This window comes from Scylla paramamosain, chromosome 18 (assembly GCF_035594125.1).
Source record: "Scylla paramamosain isolate STU-SP2022 chromosome 18, ASM3559412v1, whole genome shotgun sequence".
Taxonomy (NCBI): domain Eukaryota; kingdom Metazoa; phylum Arthropoda; class Malacostraca; order Decapoda; family Portunidae; genus Scylla; species Scylla paramamosain.
The window spans coordinates 14,367,424-14,381,665 of NC_087168.1; the positions used below are offsets into that span (position 1 = coordinate 14,367,424).

Sequence of the window (14,242 nt, forward strand, 5' to 3'; positions counted from 1 at the left end):
TAAAATAAGTAGTTAAGTTATTTTCTGTTGAAAATTATAATTATTTTTTTTTCTTGAGGACTAGTGAGTTATGATAACATCAAGGTTGTTTTTATTTCAAGACGGTGCAGAAGCAGACACCCAGCAGCGGGAAGTTCAAATCACATTCACCAAGAGACGCAAAATGATTTCCAGCCATGGAGTTAAATTGTAAGCTCTCAACTGGTAAGCCGGTGATTCATCCTTAAGCCTAGTTTTCTAAGAGCTGATCAAACCGACTAAGACATGGAGCATACTGAACTAATTTAAATAAAGGTAGTTTTCTATTTATTTCTTTTAATTAATTTAGACAAACCCACCAGCCATATGACAAAATGTTCGCTGAACTGTGAACAAATCGTAAGCTACATTAATTGGGAATTTTATGGTACATTGTTGAATGTACATTTTCTTGTTGTTGTTGTTGTTTTTGTAAATGTGCTTAAATACAATAATGTATTTTGTTTACAACATTAATTTTCAACTGCACTACTTGGTAGTTAAATGCATTCAAATAAATATAATGCTAAGCTCAGCATATACCAGGCCAGCAATCCCACACAGGGTGGTCCAGACAAGGCATCAAATACTCATGCACACATTCACATCCTTAGCTCCCTTGCTCCCAAGTGGAAAAGGATAGTCTCATGGGTAACCATGTGACACAGCACATCTGCCAACATACTTCCACAGCAAGGCCCACTGGCATACACTAGTTTATACCTGTCCCTTCATAATGTGACCAGATTTTGTTATATATATATATATATATATATATATATATATATATATATATATATATATATATATATATATATATATATATATATATATATATATATATATATAAAGACAAGTGATAGACTACAACATACACACACGTGTGAGTGTGTGTGTGTTAAATTTATTACTATGCCTTTTCTTCACTTTTAACAAATGACAATGACACCCTGCAAACATATCTAAACTGACTATAGCATCAGCCCGCCAGCCCACCAGGTCAGGCAGTAGTTGACGATAACTCAGTGAAACACGTATCAAGACTAAATTATATGACGTGAGGGTATGGGACAAGTACACCACAAAGTTAATGAACAGTTAGTGAAATAGTTAAGTTTAGTATGATATCAGTTTTCCATTTGAAGTGGGATGATCATGAAAAAAGCAGAACAAACAGAAAACAGCAGGATATTTAACTGTAAGCAGGACAGGTGTTATAAACAAGAGACTGTTCCACCTAAAAAGCAAGACTGACCACCTTATTCATAATGAGACTGTTCCCTATCCTCCCTACTTCATTCCTTAAACCACAGTAGATACACATACAAGTCCTGCAGAGTGCTCTGCAGCATCCTAATTGGCTCCATGCATCAAAGAGTCTCTCCAGATGCATTCACAGCACATAAAAATTACTTGGTTATTACATTTTAGAGACAAAAAATCACCTTACCTGATTAAAGTCTCATATGAGGCAATATTTTATCCCCTCTCTCAAGGAATTGATCTCTAGTAAAATACTTTCAAAACATATTTATTCTGCCTTCTTATAAGTTTTCAAGTACTTCTACTGTGTTTTACAAGATATTACAAAATCCATGTATGTAATAAAACTATTATTCACTCATTATAAATATACATGTATTACTGGTCTCGCTAAGGTATTACCACAGTGACATTATGTGATTACTTTACATCTCACATGACACTATCCTTAATAATAAATTTTCAAACAAAACTGCTCATATAATTTTGTGTGCAAAATACAATTTCCTTGAGTGAACAATTGAAAGAGCAGACAAAAAAGAAGGAAAATTAAGAGATTCCAATATTAACAAACTCTTTATTGAAAAATCCAATTAGCTATAAGTCACAAAATTTGAAATACTCAAGGATACTGAGGAAATACACATCAGAACCTAGTGTCTCCTTGAGGTTGTAATGTATGTATATTGGCCATTCCAGCACATGCAGGTGGTGTGCCTACCCTGTCTTTATGGGACTCAGCTGGGGTATAAAATATATGGAATACAGCAGTCCCAATGACAATGGCCTGCTTTTGACTTTGCAGAACAAGCTGGGTCATCTGCAATGCAAGGGATGGGATCACACAGTGAGCCGCTGCACCCCTCGGTGATGTGCTTCGTGGCTTCATATACTAGTAGGTAAATATCTTTTTGACACAAATGCTAACAAAAATTTTCACTACAAATCTCAGCGCCTAATGATCAAAAGGCAGAACTGGGAATGTTGCATACAGTGTGTGTAACATATATATCCATCAAGGTTAAGCAGCGAATACTCTTTTGTGCGGCTGGCTAAAAAGTAACTAATGACTTGGTATAAAATCTATATGGCCACTCAGGATTCTGTGTGAGAATATTGCAGCCCAGTTTACCACTTTCCCTCATCTCCATTACAGAGAAGGAAGAGTCCACCTCACAGCAGGCACACTCTGGACTGGTTAGGTACACAAGAATAACATGAATCTCATGCACACTTTATGCCATTAGTGTGTGTAGTTCCTATGCACTTTAGTGCATACCTGATAGTAGACCTGCACTGGGCCTGAGACTCCAGACACCTGTTTTGGCCACATTGCACATAAAAATGCTGAACAAGATGACACTTGATACAGAGTAGCAAAGACATCGTCAATTATATTTCCATTAAAAGAGTTATGTGTGTATATAACAGCTGCTATAGTCAACACATGCAGAGTGAGAGGACACGGTATAAAATTAAATGCTCACATAACACGAGGAAGGTTGACCCTTGGCGACTCACAACACAGCTCCTCTGGGAAAACTACTGACCTCATGGCTGACACACCACATCATCACAGAACAGAAAATTGTTACCACTTTTATTAATATATGATACAAATAATGTTGTGATGAATACTTAGGCACAAAAACAAAGTAAACTTTTTCTGTAAAATGCTTTCTTCTATACCATATGAGAAACATATGAAGTTGATAATCAAATGAAAGTGGCAGTGATGGTGGGGGTGATATGATAATGATTATTATGAGGATGAAAATGACAATGATAATGAGGGTGATTACAATAACAGTGACAATGATGGTGATGGTGATGACAAAGGTGATGGTTACAGCAGTGTTGGTGAATGGCAGCAAGTCAAACACTGAGGAGGGGCATATGACCGACAATACAAATCAGGATAATTCACATTTTTTCAAACACTACCTTCACTTTTCTCTCTTTCTCTTTAATGCTAAAGTGTATTTTTTGGTATGGGTGCTTTGGACTGATTCTAAAGCAGCTTCTCCTTCTATTCCCTGGACTGTCTCACTGGGTGTTCCCTCCAGGCCCAGGTGGGAGGGGCTGGAGGTGACAGGTTCATTCACCACTCTCTTCCTTCCACTCTGTTGGGCCCAAAACGCAAAGGATGTCTCTACGAATCCCACCCACACTTGCACTTTAATTAAACACAATTATTAAAACACCAAGAAAAATATATGCAAACTTCTGATTAAACTAAGAGGGAGAGGTAGTGTCTTAAAGTTACTTACTGAAGCATTCCTCTTCCCTATTTCTTTCCCTCACACCATCCAGCCAACACTTTCATCTAGACATCATACATTTTTCAATGCTAAGGCTCTACACCAAAGCTGTGAGATAATTCTTAAATCATAATGTCCTTATCAGTTCCCAAGCTGAGGAGAGCATTCAAATATGTTGTAATAACAGAAAAAAAGAAAAAAAATTGCAGATCAAACATAATCTGCCACACCCTCCATCACCCATTACTTAGTGAATGAATGTAAGAATAAGAGAGGAAGGAACAGTCCCACCACAACACAATTAAAGTGAGGTGATACATGTGCAGACACAACCTTCCCCAACTACAGTGATGACCATGCCCCTCATGGAACAAACTCTTACATGTTGTCGCATTTGTACTTGAAACATTACTACTACCTCTAACAGTTAGTACTTACAATTAAACTAAGCCCTTTGTGATAACCAAAAGACTTGGAGAGGAGTCTGCAGGACAGCCAACTACAAATATACATTAACACTTTGGTGATGGAGGTTTATGCAAATAATTTGAAATATAATTTGCACATCCTAAATAACGCTTCACTTTAGCACGTGAAGAATTATATTTTGTCTATACATACTGATGATGACAGACATTACAATGTGGTTATATACAAATACCTTAATCAGGATATGTTACCGATGCTTCTACTCTAAAGCATCGTGTTACATCCCCACCTATTAATTTACATATATCTGTCTTGAGGTCTAAATGGCAGGGTCCCTGACACAGTTGTTGGGGGGATTATTCCAAGAGGATTGAAGAGGTTCTGCAGAGCTGGTGGAAGGGGATATGGACCTGGGGTAAGATTGGCAACTGCAACAGCAGCAGCTGCTGCAGCTGCAGCAGCTGAAGAGGTAGACTGCATATTAAAAGTGGATGAGGCGGCCAGAGGATCCTGTGGGTTTGGAGACAGGAAGGAGGCAGCAGCATTGGTGTTGGTGGAGGAAATAGAGCCCGAACTACTAGAGGAGGTGGGAAGAAGAGTGATGGTGGTGTGAGGCACAGGGCTCTCACTGCTACTGTTAGTGGTTGGTGTGGTGGCAGAGGTGGAAATAGTGGTAGAAGTGCTGGAGGGGGCAGCAGTGGAAATAGAGGCAGGGGGAGGGCTTCTGGAAGTCACATTTATAACCTGACGCACTTCAGTGGAGGTTGGGGTTGGGGTTGAAGATGAGGACGACACTACAGGAGTGACAGAGACGCCCGCAGGTAATGGAGATGAACCCTGGTTAGGCCTACGTGGTGGAGGGGAAGGAGAAGAAGCAGGACTGTCTAAACAGATTATCTGGGGACTGACCGACCCAGAAGAGGGTGGCGAGAAAGCCGGCCCACCACTGCTTCCTCCAGCTGGTGTCAGCAGCCCACTGGTCCCATTAGATGAAGCTGTGAGGGAGAAAGCCAGTCTTCAATACACTAACAACACAGCGTCTCGCAAGTGAAACTGCAATGATTTTCAGAGAAGCAACTAATCTTTACATATTTTACAACACTATTTCACTCTTGATTTAATCACCATTTTTCATATCAATATGAAATATCTTATCAAAGTTACATGCAAATCAGTAAATTAACTTTGCCATTGCAAATACTGATATAATGACAATTTCAATGAATCACCTTTGTTGAAGGAAATGTAAGGGTTAGTTAGTGAATTAATCCATGCCACTAAGTCACTGGTCATGCTAGATATGTGTAGTTAGTATCAGATCAAGAGAGCAAAGAAATTGTTACATTAAAAGGCTCAAAGAATTTTAGAAAACTGCTAGCACCAACATGCAGTAATATCCAACTACTTAAACAAAGTAAAATAAATATCATAATGAGAGTACATAATATTGAAAAGCTCAGCATCCCACCTGTACATTTATGCACATTTGCAATAACCAAAGAAGGAGGACAAGATGAGAGTAACTGAAAGTCAATGGAGTGATGGTGAGAGTCTTCCCTTTCCCCATTGAGTGGTGCTGAGGCTCTCTTTCTCTTTCTCTCTCTTCCTCCCCCTTCCCTTCCAACCTCTCTCTCCTGGCACTGTGTTCTCAAGTCCTCATTGGGATGTTACATAAACTTCACCAGTTGTCCAAGCTAAACCTCCTTTGTTTTTATGAGCTTTTTACAAATTGGTCTTGTTGCTTGGTAAGATTTTTCCTAAATGAAAAAACCTTTTGGCTGTTCCCATTAATATTATGCTGTTTGCTGAATAAAAACTTGCAGTATGGTGCTGCCAGAGCTTCTGAAAACTAACTTAGGGTATTGCTCTTTCAGTGGTGATGAGCCAAGTGTTGGACGGTCATGGTTGGTGGCACATTATCTGCTTTGCTGCAATAGGTACAGCACAAGCTAAAAACAATCTGCCAAGTTAGAGAGGGCCAAAAGGGCCCATTTCATTGAGCTCTAGGAACAATTCAGTCTGCTCTTACTGCTGCATCAAAATTACATATAACAGCAAGCCAGATTCTTTTCTTTCTTGATCTCATACAGTAAAATGTTTAAGCACTTTTTGCCAAAGTTGATAATTCACTAATTCATACTTTTAGAGAACACTGGCTTTGTTCTGTAAGGTATCATACTTTAAGTCAAAAAAAAAAAAAAAAAAAAAAAAAAAAAAAAAAAAAAAAAAAAAAAATCAACTAAATATCAATGTTATGTTGTGCACATTAACATATTTCAGAATTCATGTCCAAACTGTTGCTCCCATTTCCATGTGCTACCAGTGGTCCCCTCTACCCAAGACTCAACATAAAGCGACACCAACTGCAGCAGCCATTGGTAGTCCAACCACTCTGCATCCCACAGCTCACAAGCCTGCCAGCCATGGACTCAACACCACCTGCTGTGCTGTGGTGACCCTGACGACCTGAGAACACACACCTCATGGCCACAGAGCATGAAGCCTCGCACAGAACACACACCCACTAGCACTGTACACTAGGGTATGGAGGTTCCTAAAGCAGGAGGCATATATGTACACCACACTCCACACCAATGTACAGGGTACTTACACGAGAGGGACTTCCTAAAGACGAGTCGTTTGCCAGGGTCAACCTCCCCTACGCACCAAGAATCGTTTGACTTAGTGCCCTCTGCAAGCGCAAAAGTTTTAAGTAATTTGACTAACTCCACCTCACCATTTTTTTTTTTTTCTACAGATGTATAAAACTATAAACATTGTCAACCAACAGCATCATCAGTGTGAGCTATGACCTGCCTGCCCCTTCTGACATCAAAAGCTGGTTGTGTCATGCAGGATTCTGCCCTCACTAAACAGCTACACTTGGCTGCAGTCTCTCTCTTATGGAACTCACAGATGAAGGCAATTGACTACTTGAAGGAGCAGACAACTGACTTTACTGGTATGTTAACACACTCACACCATAATGTTGATGAGGACCTAGTTATAGTTGTCTGTGAAAGGTCATATATTTTGATGCATGTGTCAAGAAAGATCAAGAATAAAAGTTTACACACTGAAAACAATCTTCAGGAAGTGCTGTTCTTCCTGGAATATGAAGACCTGGTAAAATTTGGGGCAAAAAGACAAAAACATACTACAGATGTGCAATGAAAAGTTGGCATGAGGTAAAATGGAACAAGTATGTCAACAGGTAAGCAGCAATGTTGTCTACACAAGGATGCTTCATGTACACCGCCAGGCAAAGCAAGCAGGTACAGGTGTTGGGAGTAACTACTGCCACATGGTGATTCCTTATGGTAAAGGTTTCCACATAACAATCTTCTTGGATTCTCAAATACATGCCCCATTCATATGTCTATCTATCTCCCAACAAACCATCTCTTTTCAATGAAGACTAAAGCTGCTCTTTTACTCCACCCACAGGAGTACTTTTCCTCATTGGTCTTAGTGTCTTTTTGGATACTGAAGTGTGACTGTTATAAATGGCTAATGTTCCCCTACAGATACTCTATTTTCTCTTAAATATCACTTATCAAAATCCTCCATATTATTACCACAGGCTTTCACTATTATAATACAAAATTATACAGAATGGAGTTAACCAATAGTTTCAACCTTTACAATTGGATTCAAGCATGAAGGCCTTGGCTATGAGAATGGGTGAGGTGATTTCAGGGATGCCCAAATCTCATAAGCAGCACACACTGCACAGTACTAAATTAATACATGAAATATTCCTGAATGAGCAATGAACTTTACATTTTCACATCAGGGGAGGCTTAACAAGTAACTGTCATTGTTTACAGAATCAAAGTAGGCACATACTGCATTTCCCAAGTTGCACAGCTCATAATTTCATTGAAATGCTGATGAGAGAGGTATATTCATCTGTATTAACTCTTCCCAACAAGACTTGCTGATGAACAAAACCACTTGGAACCAAAGTTCTTTGGAAACTATTTTTTTTAATTTTAGTAAAGTACACAGTTCCTTAACATATGCCCACTGACAAATTTCTGAATTCTGTTCAAACTCATACATATCAAATGGCTTGACTTTTGCACTTCCATAACTTGCAAGAAAAGCTACACTGCCAATCGTAACAGCAATTACTGCCTGGAATAATATAACTACTATTGGGAAACATTAGGTAAAGTCCTGACATCCATGATACACAAGCAGTCACTTTAAAATAAGGACATATAACAGTGCAAAACAAATCAATGAGAAAACTCACAAGGAAAATTCCAAATCTTGAGTTTTGGCAGCCTAAGTTAGTCCCTAATGTTGCCATGCTCATGTTCAATCCCTTCCTGTTCTCAAAATGAACTTTTTGTCTCAAAGGAGTACATACAAGTGAGAAAAGTATGAGTGAGACAACCCTTTCTTTGAGAAGAGTAATGAAACTGATGGGGTAATGTCATGTGCTAAGGAGTTAAGAATGGACAGGGTATTTAGGGGCTATTTAGAAGTGGTCATCCTTTATAAGAAGCTTTCCAGAGGGGAGCAAGATAGTGAGAGGAAGAGGATGGTTGTAGTGGTGGTGGTGATGAAATTCATAATGCCATTAAAGAATACAGCCTAAAGCTTCCTTCTCCTTTCAGAAATAGTGTAAATTTGTAGAGTAATGCCCATGAATAGCTGTGGCCATAAAACGAGTTCATTAATGAAGTTAACCCACCACACCACCACCTGACCAGTCAAGGGGGAACTTTTTACCCAGTAAATACAAGAGCATCTCCAATGATGATCTGTCACAACACTGGGAACATTTCTAAGTCTTGCTATGCAAGATGAGAATATCATATGTACACAAAGAGAAATGAGGGGGCTGTGAGATGAAAGCTGCACATGAGCTGTGGAAGCAAGCAAGCTTGCTATGTGAGATTTTTAAAACAATAGCTTCTGTACTTGAAACAAAAATTCAGATTGGTTTAATTTCACTATTGCATAAAAAAAAAAAAAAAATGCTCAAGTGCTGAAAACTTTGTTCATCACAAACCATCACCTCACAGTATCCATTCACTCCCTCCGGCTTCCAAAGTGAGGAATGAAGTAGGCTGTCAGCTGAAGGGTGAGAATACATAGTAAGGGATGTAAGTAAACACCCACACTCCATACTGCAGTCTTACACCACAGCATCTTGTGATGAAAATTCTCAAAAATAATCAACTGAAACATCACTCTTCTCTAAACTCTCTTCCTAAGGCAAGCAGGATGAAGATATGTACAACAAGAGAGAGAGAGAGAGAGAGAGAGAGAGAGAGAGAGAGAGAGAGAGAGAGAGAGAGAGAGAGAGAGAGAGAGAGAGAGAGAGAGAGAGAGAGAGAGAGAGAGAGAGAGAGAGAGAGAGAGAGAGAGAGAGAGAGAGAGAGAGAGAGAGAGAGAGAGAGAGAGAGCTTTGGGGGGAGTTTCACTACAGGAATGGGAGTGAGGCAGGGTTGTGATGTCTTCATGTTGTGTAATATATTCATGGATGGCTCTATGAAAAAGATAAAAGCTGAAGTAGGAATTGTTGGTGTCAGGATAAAACAGACAGGAGCAGGATAGGCTGTAAAAGCATAACTGTTTACAGATGACATTATTTTATTAGCAGAATGTGAAAGGGAACTTCGGAGAGTGGTGGATGATTTCTGTTGGGCATGTGATGGAAACTGAAGGTGAAAGCTAGGAAAAGGTGATAAGTGTTTAAGAGGAGAGAAGTAAAGGTGTGTGATTTTAGGATACATTGTAGGATGAACATGCTAGCTGTAGGAAGGCGTGAGGTGATTATGGAGGGAAAGGATGGAAGAGATGAGTGAATTAAAATATCTGGGAACAGTGCTAGGTAAACATGGTAAGATGGATGGTGAAGTAAGAGGTTCTGAAAAGTAGGCAGGTCATAGAATCCCTTGCAAAAGTCATGAACGATAGAAATGTATCTGTGGATGTAAAGATAAGTTAAATGAAAAGCATTCTCCTACCAACACTGACATATGGATCATGGATCAGAGACCTGAATGTGAAATAGGCCATAACTGAAAGTGTGTGCTGTGGAAATGAGTTAAATGAGAATGGTTGGAGTAACAAGATGAGAGGCTGAGAGTAATAAAAATGCATATAAGAGATATAATATGAATGTATGTGCAGCAAATGGTTAAGTTCTAGAGTGGTGGAATAGGTGAAAAGAAACATAAAAAGGCAGCACAGCCATGTTGAAAGGATAAAGAGTGATTAGTTTGTATAGAAACTGTGTAAAGTTGGTGCTAATAGAACAGGAAGGCCACTTGGTAGATGGAAGGACAGCACAGAAGAATATGTGTGTGAAAAAGCGTTAGTAGCAGCCAGGCACATAATAAGCGAGAAGAGAATGTCTGGATAGGGACAAGTGGTGGCTCTTTGGCTGTGACCATCCCACTTGGGGAAGCTCCTGGAGAGAGTGAAGCACCAGAGATAAATAGATATATAGATAGACAGTCCACCCACAATTCATGCCTAAGCAGTTTAGCTCCAAAACTCTGACTTAATTCCATGAGCCACGTCACTTGATTTACAGTTTAATACCTTTAGGACTACTTCATTTACAGCTGAATGAATTTATCAATTTATCAATTGGTGTGCATTGCCATTGTATAAAGCAAGCAAATCTGGAGCTCCAGTACAACTCCTGTACCAACTCCTATTCATTTGCAGAAGTTACTTAAGGTGTATCACACCAACTCAGCAATGCCACATGTCTGTCACCCCCGGAATGTTTATTCCAAATATGAGGAATATGGTTGGATTCATCTGAAGTTCCACAGTAAAGATATAACACAAAGTAAATACATCTCTCAAAGAATGCTTGCCTGATGACCTCTTGTCAAGTCGCAAATTCCATCAGAACTAACACAAACTGTCCAAGCTTTCTCTATAAAAATGTGTTGGTGCACTTTAGGTTGTCCTTTTCATTGCACTCAAGCTTGTTCTCGTGGTCTTACAGAGAGTAAGGAGATAATGTAGAGATAATTACCATGACAAATGTAAACTTGTTATTTACAGATTATTTAACTTTACTTCTCCCCATAAATATTATTTTCTCACCAATCCATAACATGACACAAACTGGACTAACTATATTTAAGAACATGATTCTATGCTCTTGACTTTGATAACAGCTATCATCTCAATGCCACTGATACTTTCTGCTATAAAATGAAAATGCTCCTTGCAAATGTGATGCCCTAAATTGGGAGAATGTTAACAACTAAAATAAATTTCAAGGAATCGTGTGAGAATATCTACTGCATGAAAAATAACTCTAAGATATAGACCAATTTGCAAAACAATTTAGATCCATTCACATTTCACTTATGGAAAATACAAACTGACAATGATTTGCAATATTCAGGGTTTTAACCCTCTTATTTCCTTGGACATGGTGACTGCATAGGAAGGGCTATTATACTGTGTGTGTGTGTGTGTGTGTGTGTGTGTGTGTGTGTGTGTGTGTGTGTGTGTGTGTGTGTGTGTGTGTGTGTGTGTGTGTGTGTGTGTGTGTACGAGTGTGTTTGTTACACACCAAGGCATACAAAGAATGCCGGCCCTGTGACATGTTGTAGAGGACTACCAAGAAAGAAGAAATTAGACATGATCCACACACTCAATCACTGTGTTATGACCCCTTTCTCTGTCAGCCTGAGCCCCTACCTTGCAGGAGTCCTCTCAACTCACCTCCCTGACCTCACTCAGACACCAGAGTGCATTACTATGAGTGGCATCCTTGGACAAAATGGCTGATGACTTTCTTTCTCCTTCCTTCCTTCTCATCTATTTTGACAGACTTCTCTAGATGTGTACTTAGCCTTTCAGGACTCTTGGATCCTCTTGTATGGGTACTTCAGATAACATGACTTGAGAATCACAGGGAAGCTTGAAAAACACACGTGCACTCAGAAAACTCTACAGTGATGGAAAACAGTAAAAACCCACACTAATGAGCCCAAGGACTTAACTTACTTCAAGACAATCAAATAAGTAGTAGTTACAAATTCCCAGTACTTTGTGAGGAGACAAAACAAAGCTACCACCCATGCTGAAGGGGGGAACACTATACACTTGTACAAGGAGTTAGTTGCAAACATGGCGGATGGCAATGAATGTGACGAGAGGAGGACATCCCATAAATCAAGGAAACGATGACAATGACTCAAAACATCCATCTCATTTTGTAGGAAGTAAAGTAATGACCAAGCTCAGATAACACCAACTATATAACAATGGTAGCAAGCCATCTCAACAATATGGCTGAACCAATAAGTCTTCATACAAACTCAGCTACTTGTGAAAAATAAAGACAAAGCAAGACAATGAAAAGAAATAATCACCTTGCTGCAATGCAGGCTTGTATTCTTAAATGCTCAAAACTTTCATTAACACCATTTTCAAAATCAATGAAATTAGCCAAATTCACATGGACATTTTTTTGCAGATGGTGCAGAATCCTTATTAAGCTATCACAAAAAAAATCACAAAAACAATCATGGAAACTCCAATAACTTGCACCAATCTCTTGAAAATAGTTAATTTGAGGATCCAAATGTCTGAGAACACAGTCCATGGAACAAAGTAAGGGATGATGAATTAAAATATCTAAATCAAACTACACATCCTTGTTTTCACTCTACTTTTCTTGAACACAAAGAAATATGTGAGTGAGAACAACTGCTTGTACATTGGTCTTCTGCTCCCACAGACCTACATTTGCTCCCAGAAACCTCCACGATCATCTTGACCATTAAATAACAACGCCAGCACCTTCATTTTTTCTAACTTAAAAACAAAAGAGAAAATAAAACTTATGTGAGGAATGTGCACAAAACTGACAATATGTAGAATTTGGTAACTGGCATGAATGCCAGGATTTAGGAAACCAAGGCTGTGTGAAAATCAAATAGATATTGGAGCATGAGTGTCCTGTTTGATTGGTTGAGCAGGTCTTGAGATACTGCAACCAGATAAAGTCACAAGGTTAAATGTTTCCTTCATAACTCTCTCTCCCCAAATAAATAAAAAGATTCTGGGTGGTAAATGTGAAAAAGCTACCAAAAGATACCATTACCATATTTACACCCAAGACAATTTCACTCCCAAAAAATGTTCCTAAGAAAAATTCAGCATCCTAACAATACAGAAAATATCTCTGAAGCAGCACACAAAAGATGGCTTAAATAATTTGGTGATCTTTGCTGTATATTTCAAAGATGATTACTGTCAATTAAGTAAATGCTCAAGCCACTAAATGCCATGCCCACACCCAGTAACAAATCAACAACACACCACCACAAACACTCACCACAACAGCCCCACATTAAATCATAACTATGGCAACAAACACACAAAGAAGCAATGTATCAGTGTCCAGCAAAACACTCAAGTATGCCAAACAAAATCTTATAAAAAAAATAAATAAATAAATAAATAAATAAAAAAAAAATTGGAGAATCAAAAAAGACAAATTAATACAACCTGGCAAATATGTCTGTGTACGAGTAGAGGCATGTGTGTGTAGGAACATATGTGTGAGTGTAAAATATGTACATGAATGTGTGTATGTAAGTGTTTATGTGTGAGACCAGCTACCATTACCATCTAGCATAACTAATAATAAAGACACCTCCACCAACAACCAACCACTAGCGGGGCAGGGTAGGGTAGGATACGGTACGGCAGGGCAGGGCAGGGCAGGGCAGGGAGGAGTGGCAGGTTGGGGTAGGGTAAGCTAAGAGTACTTACCTGAGCCATGTGGAGTGGTGCTACCCGCTGCCCCAGACCCCGAGGCACCTGAGGAGGAGGAGGCAGAGTTGTGGCCTGTGTTGGAACGCTTTGAAGGTGGCGGTGCTGTGTCTTCATCATTGTCATCACTGTCTGAGAGTGTGATGATCTCTGGGTCAACAGCCTTCTTCTTGGTACTGACCTCCTCCACGATGGCAGCTGTTGGGAAAGGAGGGTGTAAAATGTGGTCTAGGCAAACTACAGGGGTTATGTTGTGGTGGAAAGGGGTGTAAATAAGTTCTGTTGGAGATAAAAGGTGTAGAGGTGAAGCTAAACCACAATAGTTCTGTTGGGAAAGAGATAAGTGAAACGTCCAGGCAAATTGTTGGGAAAGGAGAGTGTAGAGAGAGAAGGCAAATCTTGGAAACCCTGTTGGAAAAATGTGTGCATAAAGAGACATGAAAATAAGCCAGAACTTTGCTGGGGCTAAACAAAAAATGTAGAGACACAGAGGC

The 14,242-nt window shown here is 39.3% G+C and overlaps 1 protein-coding gene across 5 annotated transcripts in view; it reads right to left on the reverse strand.

Annotated features, from left to right (window-relative positions):
* Positions 1 to 1,844: 1,844 nt before the first annotated feature.
* LOC135109137 (E3 SUMO-protein ligase PIAS2-like) overlaps positions 1,845 to 14,242 on the reverse strand; it is a 144,827-nt gene continuing 132,429 nt past the window's right edge. For 3 of the 5 annotated variants that reach the window (XM_064020251.1, XM_064020249.1, XM_064020248.1), the window contains exons 10-12: positions 13,749 to 13,946; positions 6,583 to 6,663; positions 1,845 to 4,966 (exon numbers count right to left, since the gene is read on the reverse strand). In XM_064020251.1, the coding sequence (XP_063876321.1) occupies positions 4,269 to 4,966; positions 6,583 to 6,663; positions 13,749 to 13,946 (977 nt within the window). In that variant the 3' untranslated portion in view covers positions 1,845 to 4,268. The remainder of the gene's footprint in view (positions 4,967 to 6,582; positions 6,664 to 13,748; positions 13,947 to 14,242) is intronic. The other 2 variants (XM_064020253.1, XM_064020252.1) reach the window with 2 other exon arrangements.